The sequence below is a fragment of the Planococcus citri genome, chromosome 3, assembly GCF_950023065.1.
Source record: "Planococcus citri chromosome 3, ihPlaCitr1.1, whole genome shotgun sequence".
NCBI classification, from domain to species: Eukaryota; Metazoa; Arthropoda; class Insecta; order Hemiptera; family Pseudococcidae; genus Planococcus; species Planococcus citri.
In genome coordinates, this window is record NC_088679.1 from 16,895,404 (window position 1) to 16,915,511 (window position 20,108).

The 20,108-nt window shown below is 34.9% G+C and overlaps 1 protein-coding gene across 4 annotated transcripts; it reads right to left on the reverse strand.

Annotated features, from left to right (window-relative positions):
* Positions 1 to 1,493: 1,493 nt before the first annotated feature.
* Positions 1,494 to 14,351, reverse strand: LOC135839588 (uncharacterized). 4 transcript variants are annotated; one of them, XM_065355676.1, is made up of 2 exons: positions 13,897 to 14,351; positions 1,494 to 3,902 (listed from the first exon to the last, which is right to left on the reverse strand). In XM_065355676.1, exon 2 carries the CDS (start codon positions 3,846 to 3,848, stop codon positions 1,755 to 1,757), a length of 2,094 nt encoding a protein of 697 aa, XP_065211748.1. In that variant the 5' UTR covers positions 3,849 to 3,902; positions 13,897 to 14,351; the 3' UTR covers positions 1,494 to 1,754. The 4 variants fall into 4 exon arrangements, with proteins under 4 accessions (XP_065211748.1, XP_065211747.1, XP_065211746.1 ...); XM_065355675.1 differs by lacking the exon at positions 1,494 to 3,902 and adding an exon at positions 5,524 to 7,930 and having other exon boundaries at positions 13,897 to 14,249; XM_065355674.1 differs by lacking the exons at positions 1,494 to 3,902; positions 13,897 to 14,351 and adding exons at positions 5,524 to 7,930; positions 8,727 to 9,049.
* Between the last annotated feature and the right edge of the window lie 5,757 nt (positions 14,352 to 20,108).

Here is a 20,108-nt window from a genome sequence, read left to right on the forward strand (position 1 = left end):
TATTTCGCGAACTCAAAGCTCCTAATTACATAAGTAGGTAACTAAATATTTTGCGAAATCAAAGGTCTTTTGTACTTAGCACCTCGACTGACACATGCGACTTGCGAGACCAACTATGTACTTGGAAAAGCAAAATATACAGAATATACAGAACAATAGAACATAACATAACATAAGTACTGAGAAGCAACAGCAACGCAAAAGATTAACAGTTCTTCAAATCTATCAGCTCGTCAACTGATAACGACATTCGCATTCGCCAACACCGAACACCTTTACGTACGACTTGTACGAGTAAAAAACTCTCTATCTTCAGGATCTGGTTGCCTATCTTGTGAATTGAAGGAGCCCCGTGCTTCACAAAACTCATTTACTATTACTAGTACTACAAAACAATAAACAAACACTTTTGAAATTGGAATTTCTAAAAAATCATCATTCAAATTCTAAAATTTTGAAACCGAAAAAACAAATTCTTCAAATAAAAGACCTTATGTTTCCACCTATCAAAATGTTAGACCCATCAAAAGTGACTTGAGTTTTTTTAAATTTTTATTTAAAAAAAAAAATGAAAATTAACCTCACCTAGCTAGTAGCTACACTATGAACTATGATCACTTCGCATTCATTCAAAAATTGTTGTACGAGTCGAACAAAAAAACTAGAGACCGCAAACGTACCTACGATAATCTTATCCCTGTCAACCGATTGATTTTTCTCGAAAACTTCGATCAGATTTTTTCTTTGAACCGTAATATTACAAAAATAAATTAGGTACACCGCCGTGTTCCTAAAATAATTACAAGCTACAAAATGAGCGCTTACTTAGTTCACTAATAATGCATGTGAATTAGGCTTTTATTCCCCAGAGCACAGAAGGCATTACGAACTTTGAAAATTCACATACAACACACACGGTTCCAACTTCCAGCAAATACTCGTAGCTCACTCATCAGAGTGAAATAATTATTCCCCAGTTCCTCAAGGAATGTTGACCTGTCAGTATGAAGTTCCAAAAATTAATGAAAAAAGAAACGAGCAAGCGAGGGACCTTCTATTGTGAAAACGGAGTAGTTTCAAAAATCAAGATAAGAAATTCATAATTTATTTAGGAAAAATTGTCCTCGAATTTCTGGATTTTCGACTTTATGTGGAAATATCTTGTACAGAAATAGGCAATTTTTGAACAATTTTTACCAAATTTTCTTTCAAGTATTTTATTTTACCTATTGATTTTTTTTTATCGATTATAAAGAGATTAAGGAAGTAGATAATCGGAAAGCGGAGGAACCGGCAACACCGTTTGCAGGATGGGGAAGATTAGGATTTTACTTATACATATGTATGTAGGTAAGTACCTATAGGTACTTGAAAAGAGGGTTATTTGAAACAATTCTGATGCATTGGAATTTTTGAATTTTGAACTGAATGAGCTAGTAAATTCAGTGACATCTTCAACGTACGAAACACAAAACGAATACAACGAAACAATATTAATCGTTAAATATATTTGAAAAAAACAGGTAGAAGAACAGTAACTTACAAAAAATGAATCAATAAAATAAATGCGTAAGTACGAATAATAATGAATAATGAAACAAAAAAATCAATATATGTAATAAATGTAAGTACCTAGGTATAATATATCTGGTACAAAATTCGAAAAAGATACAAACAAATTCATTCAAAGTAACACCGACTACATCTTTGCTGCTTCCAACTCACCAAACAGAAATTTGAATATAGGTTATTTCTCAATTTTTAACACTGAGAAACCAGTTTGAAATCGTGCGTCGATTTTCATCACGAAAAATTAGCTCAACTTGACGAATCCAATATCGATCACGTTCGAAATACTTACGTATTTTCACCAGCTCAACTTCTTCATCACTGACGCAAACATATTTTAAAAACTTATCCAGCTTCTTAAGCGAATTTTCAAAATTGCTATTGGATGAAGAGCAAATAGTACGAAAAGTGTCGTCGAAAAATGCATCAATTGGAACAATATCCTTGAGATCGATAATTCGGCTTTCATCTTCAGAACACCAGGATATAAACGTATTGAAACATTTCCCTTCAAAACGTGACCAATTCTGCGAGAAGATCATTTCTTGGAACTGTTTCAATAATGTTTGCTTAAAAGTTTTCATCTCTTCGGTCGAGAAAACTTGTTCGGTTATTTTAACCAGCACGCTGAAATTTTCTTTCTTGTCCCAACAATGAACAGCACGAGCGGAAAAAGAGGAAACTAATTGCTTCTTTAGCCTTGATATGGTTAATGAATAGTTCATAAAAATGGAATCGATAAAATTACTCAATTTATTCCAGTTTTCATAATCCAGGATGAATGTTTCCGCATGACCTTCAAGTTCTTTGGACTCCAGTAACTTCTTGAAAAATTTGCGACTTTTACGAGCATTCCGTGAAAAAAACGTCACCGCGTTGATTACTTCATCGAATTCCAAGAACCACAATTTTATTTCGCAATATTCACTCATATAGTCCGTCTCCATGATCGAATCCTTCAGCTGCAACTGATCAGATTCTTTTGGTAAACATAAGTTTAGCAATTCGGTGTCCCTCCTATGAATTATGACATCCGAATCTGAATCGCAAAACGACCACATCAGGTTTTTTCTGACACGTTCGTTCACCAATATTAATAATTTCATGAGCAATCTGTGACAACTCGGCGGATACGCCTCCGCCATGTAAAACATCAGAGGAACAAATATAGTGTACGGATCGTTTTCGGCAATGTGTTTTTTAAGACGATCCGAAGCTGTATCCCAAACCTTGTTCATCACAATCATGTGCTTTTCACACAACGTCAAATTTTCCAGCACGTTTCCTAGAAATTTTACAAATTGCTGCTCTGTAATTCGATCTTTTACGAGGGTCCAAACTGTAAAGACATTTTCTGGCATACAGTTTTTGGTGGAATCGTCAATGACGGAAAAAATCGTCATTAATTCGATAGGAATTTGATCGACCAGTTGAAGTTGTTGAGAGTAGGACATCGTCGATAGCATTATTTTTCGAAGGTCCTTCGACTGCATATGCGAGTGAGACAGGATTCTAAGAGCAACCGCTAATTGCTCCGCTTCACTCAAACGATTCCAAAAATACTCGACAGCATACGGCAATTTGACAGACTCCATGGCCATAGTGACATTGATCGAAGTATCTTCGGGACGAATCACGTCTGGCATTTTAAGCCAAATCTCACGCAAATCGTGCCTATGATAAGAAATCCAATACGCCACTTTCAAATCCGTAATCCCCAGCAAGCAAAAATACTCTGAGAGAGAGTTAGTGGGAAATTTTTCCAATTCCGTAGCCATACCATACGAACACATAATAACAAACTTCTGCTCTGCGTTTAATTTCCCTTCGGTCAATATCCTCGAAGCACTTTCTTTGCGATCAATTTCACCATTTGGCCGCCAAACGATGTGATTTGGATCGAAATTACTAGGGCAATATCTGGACATTCCACCACTGAATATGCAATAGTGAAAATGATCTATCCACGGTTCTGTTTCGCTACAAATTTTCTTCAATGATTTCTTCAACATTTTTTCGATACGTTGAGGTGTTTTCAATAGTTCTGCCACTTTTCTTGATTCTGTTTTGCAATCTTCAGCCAGATTAAAAACTTTTCGGAAAAAGTCGTCCGTTTTTTCTTGGATTTGTTTGGATTTCGCGCGACTGAGGTAATGGTGCCATAATTGCAGAGCCACTGCATGGCTGGCTATATTCTGCAGAGTTGATACAGATTCATGGAAGACGAATAGTTTTTCTGATGAGTTATCGTGGTCCATATCCACAGCGTCGATTTCCATAGTCACGAAGATTCAGCTTAGATTCAATTTCCTGGGTGAAATTCGGTGGAATATCTGAAACGAGAATTTCCGCAAAAAGTCTACTTAGTTATTATTTTTTTGTACTTGTGGTATTATACGAGTTGTGCGTTGATATCTAAGTATGCACTTATGCATATAAAGTAATCTATAGGTTTAGATAGGTAGTACGTGAGGGGAAATTTCGTAAAAATTGCTCATATCATCGAATCAATACAATTGTGGATAGGTGACACGTGTACACCGTTAGTTCTCATTCATCATCCTGACTTCTCTCAGAACCAAAAAACAAAAAAAACAAAAAAACAAGAAAAAACAGGCTTATTTAGTTTATAACGATTTTCCCTGAGGGAGGGGGGGATTTGGGGCCCGGCAACACACAAAATCGGTTTCGAGGTTCCTCAATTTACGTGACATTGGATGGATTGGTGGAAAATATAAAAGGTACCTATAGGTACTATCAACTGTAGATGTTTTTTTTTTCATGGAGTGAAATATTTTAAAATTCATGGCGAGCTATTCGATTTTGCTCTCACTCTCAAAGTGATTAGTTTTTATGGAGAAAAAACGCTGAAATTTTAGCCTCTCGACAAAGCAATATGTATTAAAACGAAACGTAGTTTTAAAAATATACCTTACCTTTTGCTCTCAACTGAGAAGTAAGAGGTTCCGAGAGCCCTTGAAAGTTGAAAACAACTTGAGAAATGAAATACTTAATACCTATCCTATACAATATAATTCTTATCAAAAATTTCAAAATTTATTTTATACGACAGACAAAAAATAATAATTGAGGGAAGGGAGGAGGTTTTTTGTTTGAAAAATGGAGTTAATTGAAAAAATCTCATCGACTTTCTTCTGTTTGATGTTTTTAGATCCTAGAAGCTCTACTAAGTATACAAAAAAGAAACCTGACATTGCTTGGGCTATTGCGAGAAGTTTTTTCTTAAAAGGAAATTATTTGGAATAATTTTAACGCAGAAATTGAAAATTTTTGAACAATTTTGCATTAAATTTCCCGCCAGGTAGTTCATTATTTTTATAGATTTTTTTTTCGATTATGAGGCGCTGAAAGTAAACTATATAGGCGAAGGAACCGGCAACGAAGGTGGGAAGAATTCAGATTCTACTCGAAACGAGAGTTATCTGTATTTAAAACAATTCTGAGACACAAATTGGAATCTTTGAAGGTAAGGCCCTTGGAACAATTCAACTTCGAGTTGAGAGGCTAAAGTTTCATGGAGAAGTACTCGTAAAATCGAAAAACCTTTCATCATAAATAACTAAGTGACCTCCCCCCCCCCCCTTCTAATGATCACCATCTTTCTTCGAGTATTCCAACATTTTAGACTAAATGTTTTGATAATTTTATTCATTTTAAAAAAAAATTTAAAAAGGTGAGACCCTTGGCACAAACTCAACTTGAAGTTGACAGGCTAAGATTCTAAGCGTTCTTTTTTTCATAAAAACCAACAATGGTCAACATCTTGGAGAAGTACTTGTAAAATCGAAAAAAAAATCTTCATAAAAGTAACTAAGTGACCACCACCCCAATGATTAGCATATTTCTTCAATAATTCCAACAATTTGGACATCTTCAACACGTAACACAACATGAATTTCAAGCGAAGAATGAACCTTGTACAACGAAACAATATTAGATGAACATGAAATTTATTTGAAAAAAGAAACCAAGGCAGAACAGCAACTTACAAAAAAAGAATAAATGAAATAATAAATTTTACACCATGTTTACGAATAATAGGCTATCTAATAAGAAAAAAAAAAACAAAATAAGTACATCTGATACAAAACTTGAAAACGAAACTAAAAATTAATTCAAAGGAAAACCGACTTCATCTTCTTTGCTGCTTCCAACTCATCGATTAGAAATTTGAATAAGTATAGGTATATCTCAATCTTTAACACTGAGAAACCAATTTGAAATCGTGTATCGAGTTAATCTATCAACGATAATTTGCTCAACTTGACGAATCCAATACCGATCACGTTCGAAATATTTACGAATTTTCACCAGCTCAACTTCTTCATTACTGACGCAAACATATTTTAAAAATGCATTCAGCCGGTTCAGCAAATGTTTAGGATCGTTGTTGGGCGAAGAGCAGATAGTACGAAAAGTGTCGTCGAAAAATGCATCAATCGGCAAAATGTCCTTGAGATCGATAATTCGGCTTTCATCTTCAGAGCACCAGGATATAAACGTATTGAAACACTTCCCTTCAAAAAAGGACCAATTCATTTGCGACAAGGCTGTTTCTTGGAAATGTTTCAACAATTTTTGCTTAAAAGTTTTCATCTCTTCGGTCGAGAAAACTTGTTCGGTTATTTTAACCAGCACGCTGAAATTTTCTTTCTCGTCCCAACAATAAACAGCCCGAGCGGAAAAAAAAGAAACTACTTGTTTCTTTATACTTGAGATGGTTGATGGATAGTTTGTAAAAACGGTGTCGATAAAATTACTCAATTTGTTCCACTTTTCGTAATCCAGGATGAATGTAAACGCATGAAGTAGTTCGGCCTTCAGTAACGTCTCGAAGAATTTGCGACTGTCACGAGCATTTCGCGAAAAAAACGCCACCGCGTTGATTACTTCATCGAATTTCAGAGAATTCAATTTTCCTACGCAATAAAATTTCATAGAGTCCGACTCCATGATGCAATCCTTTAGCTGAAACTGGTCAGATTCTCTTGGTAAACATAAGGTCAAGATGTCGGTGTCCCGCTTCTGAGCTAAGATATCTGAATGTCTTCTGGTAAGCTCCCAAATCAGGTCTTTTCTGGCATCTTCGCTCACCAATGGTAAAAATTTCATGAGCAATCTGTAACTAGTCGGCGGACACGGCACGCAATGTATTAAAGAATCAAATATAGAGAAGGAATGGTTTTCGACAATGTGTCTCTTAAGATGATCTGAAGCTGTATCCCAAATGTTGTTCAACATATTCATGTATTTTTCAGAATGCATCACATATCTCAGTACGCCTTTTAGAAATCGAGCAAATTGCAGCTCTGTAATTTGATCTTTTACAAGAGTCCAAATTGTGAAGACATTTTCTGGCGCACAGTGTTTGGCGGAATCAATAATGATGGAAAACATCGTCATTAATTCGATAGGAATTTGGTCAACCAGCTGATGTTGTTGAAAGGAGGACATCGTCGATAGTATGATTTTTTGAAGTTCCCTGCACTGAAAGCGAGGCAGGATACTAGGAGCGACAGCTAATTTCTCCACTTCACTCAAACGATTCCAAAAATACTCGAAAGCATACGGCAACCATGATTCGACAGACTCCATGGCCATAGTGACATTGATCGAAGTATCTTCGGGACGAATCACGCCTGGCATTTTATGCCAAATTTCACGCAAATCGTGTCTATGGTATGAAATCCAATACCCGACTATCAAATCAGTAATCCCCAGCAACAAAAAAAACTCTGGTAGAGAGTTGATGGGAAATCTTTCCAACTCTACAGCCATACCGTACGAACACATCATAACGAACTTCTGCTCCGCGTTCAATTTTCCTTCGGTCAATATCTTCGAAGCGGTCCTTTTGTAATCAATCTTACCATTTGACCGCCAAACGATGTGATTCGGATCGAAATTCTGGACGCAGTATCTAGATATTCCATTCCTGAACCTGAAGATCTTACTTTTGAAATGATAAACCCACTTTTCTGTTTTGGTACGAATTTTCTTCAACGATTTTTTCAACATCTCTTCGACACATTGAGGTGTTTCCAATAATTCTGCCAATTTTTCTGTTTCGCTTTCGTAATCTTCATCCAGATTAAAAACCTTCTCGAAAAAGTCTTTCGTTTGTTCTTGGTTTTCTTTGGATTTCGCACGAGTAATGTAATGGTGCCATAATTGCAGAGCCACCCTATGACTGGCTATCTCTCGTAATGTTGATACAGATTCGTGAAAAACGAAGAGTTTTTCTGATGAATTATCGATGTCCAAATCTCCGTTGGCGACTTCCATTGCTCGCGAAGACTCAGCTTAGACTCAATTTACGAGGTGAAATTCGGATGAATATCTGAAAACAGAATTTCCGCAAAAAATCTACTTAGTTATTATTTTCCAGGCTATAGCTGTATTGTGGATAGATGTGATCAAAATTTCACGAAAATCGAGTTTCAAAAAATAAATGATAAACACGAACATCGTCACTACTCATTCATCATCAATTTTCGGTTATTAGGTATCGTGCTCATTTTACACAGTCGAATTCTCAAGTCTATATGGATCAGGACGATACAGAAACTCAAATAAATGAGAAAACTCACTCTCAAACTCAAAAATCCAATCTCTCAATAAAGATCCGTCAGATGATCATTTTACTTAAAATTTCAAATTTCGGTTTTTAACGAAAACTTTTACAATTTGATATTGAAAATCATGGAAAAGTGCAGGGAAAAAAAATAACTGATAGGTATCTGGAAATTGAAGCGAAGTGATTGTATAATGGGTTTAGATGTGGATTGAATATCTAAAATATACCCACATAAATGTACAAGTGTGAAATATAAATGGGAAATTACATCTTCTGAAATTTTTCGAATTCAAGAACCAATTTTATGTGAATTTCTGAATTTTCAACTTGACTAGTTTGAAGGTAGAAGAAAACAAAATTTTATTACATTATAGCATTTCCATGGCTTTGGGATGTATTCAAATTTACGCTATGGAGAAATTTTCAAATCATAGATAGAGGTACATAGATTATTTCAGGTATAACTCTTCTTTTCAAACATTTTTCAAATCTAAACTCACATTCGTGAGAAAATTTTTAGCAATATTAAGTACATATGTTTTTTAATTTTTACACTCACCCAATATAATGATAGGCTATGCGATCTTTTCAAACTGGTTAATATCTCAACTTCAACGCTTCTACTTGAAATATTACAACATGTTCTTCACAATTAGGTAGTTAAGAACACGAATTTGTCAACACCAATTTGATTTTTACACAAATAGGAAAGTATTTCGCGAACTCAACGCTCCAAATTACATAAGTAAACCTGATGGGAAGTAGATACGATTAAAACAATGAGAAAGAAGACATTTCGAAACACTTCTATAGCAACGCAATCTAACGCAACGCAAAAGGTTATCAGATCTTCAAATCAAACTCGTCGACTACTACTGATAACGAAATTCCCCTGTGCCGAATGCTAGCAACCAGTCATACCTGATAACGTATAACGTTTTTTGATCATCTACTCTAGTCTAGTACTATTTTCAGCTGAATTTTAACAGACGATTTCCGGAACACCTTTTTTTCAAATAAAAAATTAAATTCATCTCCTAACATAAAAAAAGCAAAGCTCTTTCAGCTATCAAAATACGAACTTTCGAAAGCTATTGCTCTCAGTTCATTCCCACCTGTCTGTTTTTTTTTAAAAACTTGGAAATCAACCTCTTCATACAAAAGACATTACACACCATGATCAGTGATCATACTTCGAATTCATTCAAAAAATTTTGTAGCAGTCAAATAAAAAAACTGAACACATCCCCGTGTGCAGGAGGCTTTGGACTGTAAAATGAGAGCACACATTAGTCAGTTTATCCCTGTCAATCGATTGATTTTTCTTTAAAACTTTTCAAATTCGATTCAATTTTTTCTATAAGCAGTATCAAAAAAATAAATAGGTAGGTACTCCACCATCGTGTTCCTAAAACTTCAGGCCACAAAATGAGCGCTCACTTAGTTCAATAATATGTGAACGACCGTCCTCCAGAGCACAGAAAGGGAAGACATTACTTACCTATTTTCATTTTACCCTCGTATTATCAAAAACTTTGAATTTATACAACACGGTTCTAACTTCCAGCAAATGCATAACTCGCTTTTTAAGAAAAAAAAATATTCCCCGGTTCTTCCAGTACAAAGTTCCCAAAGTTTAAATAAAAAAAAAAAAACAAAAAAAACACTTGAAAGAAAGTTTCAAAAAAATTTGATTTCTTATGTCGGAATAATTGTGAAAGAAAATAATATGAGTACACATGTAGGTAAGGTACTATTTACGTAGATAGAAGATACCTAAGTAAGTATGCTGCAGAAATTGACAAATTTTTAACAATTTTTACCACATTTTTTCCCAAGTATGTAGGTATTTCATTTTAATGATTTTTTTCAATTATGAAGAGCTCAAAGTAAAATTTCTTCACGAGTAAATAAGAAACCACCCCAATGATCACCATCTCTGTGTCTTAGGCCTATTAAATTTGGTGACATCTTCAACACGTAAGCCAACATGAATTTCAAGCGAAGATTGCAGCTCGTACAACAAAACAATACATACCTATTCAACATTAAATTTATTTTTTTTTAAAAACACGTGGAAGAATACAAACTTACAAAAAAGAATAACCAATGCAATGAACGTGTACGAATATCTAATACCTACATGTAAAAAAAAATCAATGCCTATAAAATATACCTATCTGATACAAAAAACGAGTACGAAAAAGATTACATAAAATTATTTCGAAGTAACACCGACTACATCTTTGCTGCTTCAAACTCACCGAACAGAAATTTGAATATAGGTTATTTCTCAATTTTTAACACTGAGAAACCAGTTTGAAATCGAGCGTCGAGTATCATCAGGAAAAATTTGCTCAACTCGACGAATCCAATACTGATCATGTTCGAAATATTTACGTATTTTTACCAGCTCGACTTCTTCATCACTGACGCAAACATATTTCAAAAAGTTATCCAGCTGCTTGAGCGAAATTTTAAAATTCTCATTCGATGAAGAGCAAATAGTACGAAAAGTGTCGTCGAAAAATGCATCAATCGGAACGATATCCTTGAGATCGATAATTCGGCTTTCATCTTCAGAACACCAGGATATAAATGTATTGAAACATTTTCCTTCAAAACGTGACCAATTCTGCTCCGACGAGATCGTTTTTTGGAAATGTTCCAACAACGTTCGCTTAAAAGTTTTCATCTCTTCGGTCGAGAAAACTTGTTCGGTTATTTTAACCAGCACGTTGAAATTTTCTTTCTTGTCCCAACAATGAACAGCACGAGCGGAAAAAGAGGAAACTAATTGTTTCTTTAGCCTTGATATGGTTGACGAATAGTTTCTAAAAACGGCGTTGATAAAATTACTGAATCTAATCCAGTTTTCATAATCCATGATGAATGTTTCCGCATAAAGTTCAAGTTCTTCGGACTCCAATAACTTCTTGAAGAATTTGCGACTGTCACGATCATTTCGAGAAAAAAACGCCACTGCATTGATTACTTCATCGAATTCCAGATAATGCAATGTATTTGCGCAATAATCTATCATACCGCTCGAATCCATGACGATATCCTTCAGCTCCAACTGGTCAGATTCTTTTGGTATACACAAGTTCAGGATGTCGGTGTCTCGCCTCCGAGCTATGCGATTTGAATCTGAATAGGAAAACGACCAAATGTGGTCTTTCCTGGCATGTTCGTTCATCAATGGTAAAAATTTCTTGAAAAGTCTGTAACTACTCGGCGGACACGGATCGCAAAACATGAATGCAGCAAATATTAGGAAACCATGGTTTTCGACAACGTATCTCTTAAGACGACCTGAAGCTGTATCCCAAACGTTATTCAACATAACCATGTACTTTTCAGAATTCATCATATCACGCTCCATCAATACTTCTTCTAGAAATTTGACAAATTGCTGCTCCGTGATTCGATCTTTAATTCGGGTCCAAATTATAAAAACATTTTCTGGCGTACAATATTCGGCGGAATAACCAGTGATGGAAAAATTCGCCATTAATTCGAGAGGAATTTGATCGACCAGCTGAAGTTGTTGAAAGGAGGTCATCGTCGATAGCATGATTTTTTGAATTTCTCTTGACTCCGCATGCCAAGAAAGCTGAGGCAGGATTCTAAGAGCAAACGCTAATTGCTCCGCTTCACTCAAACGATTCCAAAAATACTCGAAAGCATACGGTAAACACGATTCGACAGACTTCATGGCCATAGTGACATTGATGGAAGTATCTTCGGGACGAATCATACTTGGCATTTTAAGCCAAATCTTAAGCAGGTCGTGTCTATGATAACAAATCCAAAACGCGATTTTCAAATCCGTAATCCCCAGCAAGCAAAAATATTCTGGGAGGGAGTTCATAGGAAATCTTTCCAATTTGGTAGCCATACCAAACGAACCCATTATAACGAACTTCTGCTCCGCGTTTAATTTTCCTTCGGTCAACACCTTCGAAGCGCTTTTTTTGTAATCAATTTTACCATTTGGCCGCCAAACGATGTGGTTCAGATCGAAATTACTGGGGCAATATCTGGACATTCCGTCCGTGAAGATCTTACTTTTGAAATGACATATCCACTGTCTTGTTTCGGTACAAGTTTTCTTCACGGATTTTTTCAACATTTTTTCGATACAACGAGGTGCTTTCAATAGTTCTGCCAATTTTTTTGTTTCACTTTCGTAGTCTGCATCCAGATTAAAAACCGTTCGATAAAAGTCGTTCGTTTCTTCTTTTATTTCTTCAGATTTCGCACGAGTAATGTAATGGTGCCATAATTGCAGAGCCACCTTATGACTGGCTATCTCTTGTAATGTTGACACAGATTCGTGAAAAACGAACAGTTTTTCTGATGAATTATCCATGTCCAAATCTCCGTAGGCGACTTCCATTGCTCTGAAGATTCAGCTTAGATTCAATTTACGAGATGAAATGCGGTGGAGTATCTGAAACCAGAATTTCCACAAAAAATCTACTTAGTTATTATTTCCCAAGCTATAGCTGTATTGTGGTTAGATGTGATCTAACTTTCACGAAAATCAAGTTTCAAAAAATAAATGATAAACACGAACATCGTCACTACCTACTCATTCATCATCCGGATTATCTCCAGAACTAAGAAAAACCCAGACTTGCTCAGTCTACATAAATGTATATAACGATTTTCACAGACGGGGAATTTGGAGTCAGACCACACACGAAATCGGTTTTTTATGCGCATTGGGTCTTACTTATATATGTACTTATACGTCTCCTGTTTTTACCTTCGGATTTATAAGATCATCTCTGATCTCGGTCGGAGGAATTTCTACGAAATTTGCTCAAATTTGGTATTTAGAGCGAGTATGAGATGATATGATCAGAAAAAGCGAACATAAAAATCAATCTATTGAAAAGCTAAGAACTGTGATTTGTAACCACGTTCATGAATCAATTTTTGCTCTTTCTTCTATCAGCATTATTCATCACGCAATATTACTAGTTACGCCATTGATTTCAATAAAATTTTAATGAAATAAATTCGAGAGTAAGTAAATTTGAATGATATGCTTCAAGTAATTGTCTGTCGCCATGTTCACCAACAATTTTCGGTTATTATCGTGCTCATTTTATTTTTATAGTCGAATTCTCAAGTCTATGGATCCGGACGATACAGAAACGTAAATAAATGAAAAAACTCACTCTCAAACTCAAAAATCCAATCTCCCGATCAAAATCCATCAGATGATCATTTCACTTAAAATGTCAAATTTCGGTTTTCAACTTAAACTTTTACAATTTGACATTGAAAATCAGGAAAAGTGGGGGGAAATACATAGGTAACTGATATCTGGAAATTTATAAGCGATGTGATCGTATAATCAATAATGGGTTTAGACGGGGGTTGACTGGCTAAAAAATACTTAGGGTACAAAGTGTGTACTAAAATAATTACCTATATCAAATTTTCGAATTTAAGAACCAGTTGTATGTTCTATGCCAATTTTCAACTTGACTAGTTCGAAGGTAGAAGAAAACAAAATTTTATTAGTTACCTATTACATAACATTTCCATGGTTTTGGGATGTATTCAAATTGCTATGGAGAAATTTTCAAATCATAGGTAGAGGTACATAGATTATTTCAGGTATAACTTTCTTATTAGACTTTTTTCAAATCCAAACTCACATTTGTGAGAAAATTTTTGACAATATTATATTTTTCAATTTTTACACTCACCCGATACAACGACAGCAGTATGTGATATCGATCTTTTCAGCAGGTTTATATCTCAACACGTCTTCTACTTGAAATATTACAACATCTTCTTCACAATTAGTTAAGAACACGAATTTGTCAACACATTAAAAACTAACTATAACATGATTTTTACACGATCAGGAAAGTATTTCGCGAACTCAAAGCTTCATAGCTCCAAATTACATAGGTAAAAAAACTAAGAAAGAAGACATTTCGAAACATTTCTACAGCAACACAATAACGCAAAAGGTTATCAGTTCTTCAAATCTGGGTAATTCGTCAACTGATAACGACATTTAATTCGCCTGCGCCGAATAGGGTAAAGTCGCCAGTAGTTGAACAGATTTTTGATACTTTTTGATAAAAAACAATCTACAGCTCAAGTTGATATTTTTTTGAAAACTTTGGTAAGTACATCTAAAAGAACACAGTTTTCCTTACATTTTGATTTGTGTTTCACATTTGTAAGTGCATTTTTGAGATTTTTACGATCATTTCAAAAAGTGTCCAGAAAACCCCAGTAATTGACACCCGGTTTATCGAGCATGAAAATGTGATTATGAATCAATCAAAAGTAGTTAGAAAGAAAGTGTATCTCATTAGCTTTCAAATGGTATAATAACCATCTCAAAATGTTCAAAATTGTTTGATGGAAAAATAATTGTAAAAAACTTTGCAAAATTTTCATGGTGAAAATAAAAGTTGATAAAATGCAAAAAGTATGACTGATAATCATCACCTAACTCACGGCCAATAATAAGCGAGGTATGAATTAACTTTTAGTGCAATCAGTGTTTTCAATAATCACACTGGGACACCAAAATGGCGATTTTTGTGACGTAGGTGTCAACTACTGGATCATGTCAACTACTGGTGACTTTACCCTACACCATTGTTAGCAATTTTCACCATGTACGAGTTATCGTTTTGCTCGGGATAATTAGAATTAGCTTTTCTGTTCTAGAATTAAAATGTTTGAAAGCATTAATAATTGTTGAAATTTTAAAAATTTCAAATGCGGCAAAATTAAATTTTTGCACCTAAAATGATGTCGTTCTATTTTTTGAATAATAAATTTTATACGTAACTATCTGAAGCTAGTTCCCTATTTGAAGTACTATTCGGGCCGGGCAGCGCTAGTATCGCTGGACGAAAACGTGATGATTTGAAATTTGGTGCAATGGTGAATTACTGAATAAATGCTGAAATATCGAAATGAAGTGATGATTTTGATTTTTAAAGTTGTTTTCACGATCAAGAAACTGAAAAATCACAAGTACAACGGAAAATTGTGCTTATTTCCGATCATCAGTTTTCAACTTTATCACGTTTTCGTCCAAGGACAACTAGCGATCCAAGCGGATGCCCGGCCCGAATTATGAAAAATTTCAAACAAAAAAAAGAAGGCAAAACTGCTAAAAATGTGACCAAAAATAGATAATTTTGAAGTAATGGAGGGGAGAGGATGAAACAGGAGTACAAAGGATGATGTAAGTGTTCCTTTATTTACATTACAGGTTTAACTTGACTTGAAGGTTAATAGCGAAAACCGCGCGAAAATAACTGCATTACAGCCAAAGTTGTGTGATCTCAATTATCTGAGTAAGAAGATGAGGCGTGAGTGGGAGGTGAGGGTGAGTGGAAAAAATATTTATCAAATTCTAAGCATTAATTGTAACCTAACAAAAAAAATTTCACTCAAATAAGTGCATTGCATCAGGAAATATACGCATTTTCATTTTTGAGGGGGGTGGACCCTTTTTAGGGGTGGGGGAGGAAGGGGGTATTGATTATTTTTAAACTATAACAATACGACAGTATAGATTTCACCCAAAAATTACGAAAATACACACCACAAGACGGGCTTTCACACCCCCTCTAGGGGGGTGGTACCTCAGCCCATGGTCGGAGGGGTGGGAACATTTTATTTTTTCAATCAGTGGTATATGCCCTTTTCAAAAATATAATGTTCCCATAGTCCCCGAAAAGTATTTACAGTCGACTTTCGGGAGCCCCCCTTTTTTTTGAACACTTTTCGGCCCATAGAATATAGACTAGATTGGTCGGTTTCATTATCAACAAACAAATTTGGCCAATACCACCTATAGTAAAAGGCCTGAGCGCTGTTTTGTGACGTCATCACTAACGGGGTATACTTATGTATCTAACATGTAACATATCTTAATACACTGTAGAAATGAAAGAAAAATGCACTCGAACGAATTAAATCCGGTGAAAATTTTATTTTTCACATTTTATTCACATGAATAATGAATTTATGATCACGTAGGAATGATTTAAATGAAAAAAAATGAAAAAATTAGGTTATAAACAACACTGTTTTTCAGAATTTAAGATGAAACTTATACATAAACTTGACAAAATTATACCTTCTGGCGGATATTACAACACTCACTGGTGAAATAGAATGAAATAATCGTCGAAGATTCGCAGGGGTGCTAACCGTAACTGCAAAAAACCGAAAACCGTAACCGAAACCCAAACAAGAACCTAATTTTAGCCATTTTCAAACCCTAACTGAAAAAAAAACCGAAATTTCATAGGTTTTTTAAAAACCCTAAAAAACCATAACAATAATAATGAAGCAGAGTGAGTGAAACCGAAACCTAAACCGATATAATTTATTTCGGTTTTTTTCGGTTTTCGGTTTGGGTTTTTTCAGTTTTTTCAATTTTTTTGGGGGGATTTTTTCACATTTTCGACTTTTGAGACTCGAAATCCGGGGAAATTGATAAATTTAATGAACCTATCAAATTGGGTCCTTGGCTGTTGTTGTTGACTTGTTGCTTTTTGGGTTGTTAAATCGCTTTGTGTTTTGAGATTGAGAAATTTTGAAGAAATTTTTAAAAAATACGTAAACCAAAAAAAACCGAAAACCGAAACCAAAACCGAAATTTTTGTAAATAAAACCGAAACCCAAACCGAAACTGAAATTTTGAATTTTAAAACCAAAACCGAAACAAAAACCGAAAAATGTCAACGAAAAAATTGGAGTGAAACCGTAACCTTAATAAAAATAATTAAGGTTAGCACCCCTGAAGATTCGTTAATTTGTCAAAATCACACAAAAATTAAATGATATCAACTCTATTCCGATTTCCGAAGTATGTATTCCATTTCAACTACAGGTAAAAAACCACACATGACAGGGATAACCAGTGTTCAGTTTCTTCATCAGCAATGTGATTGATAACCAACTTGAGTGATAAATTAATGACTAAACTAAAACACTTTCAGCTAATTGGTTTCAGTTTTGAGATGTTGATGGTTTCTTCATCTTGATTAGATTATCCATTGTACTTTGTAGTTGGATTGGATGGTTGTACTCAATATGCAGATTTAAAAGTAAAACGCATTGTAGATTTTATGGTTCACATCTATTCATTTCACTGTGACATTTGACATTATTATTCCAGTAAAGAGTAAAACACAAGCACATACACACACACACACATCAGTTTTCATTTTTCAATTCACTTGATAGTTGATATCTACATATTGTTCAAATCACACAACACAAACAGATTGCGAATTATACAAAAAGAAAGTGAACCAACACCACCAATGATTGAAAACAACAATATTTCATCACTATACCACATTTTAGAACGAATACTAATTAAAATTTCATCATTTTAATAATATTTTCAACGAAAGTTTAACTCAATTTCACGAATTCGCCATTTAAACATATGTTAAAATTCAAATTGTAAACACAATGGAGTCCCCTTAAGGTGTGATGTCAGAAGGTGATAACGATTCAGCGCTCAGGCCTTTTACTATAGGTGGTATTGATTTGGCCCTCGATTAGCATTACGTTAAATGGGGAATTTGAAATCTATAAAGAAATGAGGAAAACGCTTGTTAAATTCGGATTCTGCGTTGAAAAATACCCTAATATCATACAACCTTTCTCATAATTTCTTTATGGATATTAAATTCCCCATTTAAGGTAATGTTAATCGAGGGCCAAAAACGTTGTCAAAAGCGCTTTCGAACAATTGTCGCTACACCATTAGCCAATCACGTTGCAGCTGTCCGTCAAGTGACGTCATTGTGACGTTTCATTGAAATCGTCTATAGCCAAGTTTGTGTGTACCACAGGGTGTTCGGGAATTTTTTTGCCAAAATTCTACTCTATAGATAGTACTATTAGTACTCGAGGAGGAGGAGATAAACAAAAAACGTTATTATGACTCACAGTGGGACCTGAGCAGAATTTAGGAGGGAAAAAGTCAAATTGACGGATGCACCTGAAACCACTGTTTTCTACTTGAAAATACTTTAAAGTAACTATAGACACTGGAACTAGTGTCTATAAGAGTAACACATACAATCATTAAAAACTCGCCCTACCCACTTTTCCTGGAATTACAGATAGAGGAACTTCAATGTTCTAGGAATGTGAAAAATGGTGAAGGTAATGTTGATAAGATTAAGTGCGCCGTGTTGTACATTTCAAGTTTGCGTGAGTTAAATAGTAGGTAGGAAAATTCTGAAACATGGAAATGAAAGCTGAAGGGATGTAGATTCTATTAATGTACTTAATTTTGAATTTACAATTATTTATAATGTAATTATAAGCTGTTGAAGTTGGAAAAAAAATTTGTAATTTTGAAATTTTCAAAAAAATGGTAAACTTGGCTTTCAAAAATTGGGGTGTAAGTTAAAAAAATTTCAAATGCAAGAAAATGTGACACCAAGTGTAGACTTTGAAAGAATCGAAAATTTTTTGCAACTGAGCTTTAGTTGGTTTGCAATTTTTGGTTTTAGCAGCCAAAAACGTTGAAATTTTGCAAAAAAAACTGTTATATTTTTAGTCATTTTTTTTCTGTCTAAAAATGTTTTCAGAAAAATGGTTTCGGGCTCAAAAGACAAGAAATTTTATGCTGTTTCCAAATCACCTCTCGTATACTTGATTTTTCCCATAATAAGTGTCCAAAAATCGTTTTTTTTTTCTAGAGATTACATCAAAATTAGTGATTTTCCAAGTACCTGAATTTTCTAATTTCAAATTTTTTAGGGTGAATTGACTGAATTCCGGCTGGGGTGTAATGATTTTGGTTTTGAAAGATGCTAAATTTGATACCTTCTCATAATTTGTTTCAACCAATGAGATAAGTTTGCAACTTCTCCCCCTATGGTGGAATCAGAATGAAATGGAGGGGGCAGGAAACCTTTTTCTATGGTAATCAAGCTCTTGAGGGGTAAAAATTGTTTTTTTTTTTGGTGCTGAATGCAAATTTCATGTCCGATTTGAAACATCGTACTTCTAACGTAGTGAACCGCCACCCCCCCCCCTTTATATGATACAAAATCGAAAAAAAAATTAAATACCAAGTGACATATCGTTTGTTATGTTTTTGGGGACGCTGAATCCGAATATCGACTTCGTTTTTCGATCTGGCCTTCTCTACCCTTTCCACCCCCTCCCCCACCCTTTATGATCCAAAATTGAAAAAAATAATACCATGTGGCATATCGTTTGTTATGTTTTTGGGGATGCTGAGTCCGAATATGCGCTTAGTTTTTCGATCTGGCCTTCTCTACCTTTTCCACCCCCTTCCCCCACCTTTTATGATCCAAAATTGAAAAAAAAATAATACCATGTGACGTATCGTTCGTTATGTTTTTGGGGACGATGAATCCGAATATGGGCTTAGTTTTTCGATCTGGGCTTCTCTATCCGTTCCACCTCCTCCCTTGCCCCTTCTTCAGCCAAAATTCAAAAAAAAAAAATTATAAAACCATTGGACATCCGATTACTATGGACAAAACCTAATAATGGATTCGGATTCAACGCCTCAAAAAACCTATAATATGAGGATACCCATATTGGTTTATAAACCCATTTTATGATTTTACCCCTTTCCTCCCTCTTTTTCCTACCCTCAGATGACCATAGACAAAAAACTAATATTGGATTCGGATTCAGCGCCTCAAAAAACATATATCCCGGTTGGCAAAACGGCATTTTTTAGACAGTGCATCTGAATAGGGATATGACCACATATCAGTCAGAATGTATTTTCTGACTGCCAAAACGGCAATATCTGACTGTGGTTCTGAGTGTGGATCTGACTAGTCAGATCCACACTCAGATCTCCACTCAGTCTTCTGACGAGTCACCGCCATCTTGGAATTCCAAAAAAATACTTGTTTCTGATTGG

What these genes read in the sequence shown, in the direction of transcription:
- LOC135839588 (XM_065355673.1), bottom strand. Translation starts at nt 12,569, where the DNA reads ATGGAAGTCGCCTACGGAGATTTGGACATGGATAATTCATCAGAAAAA.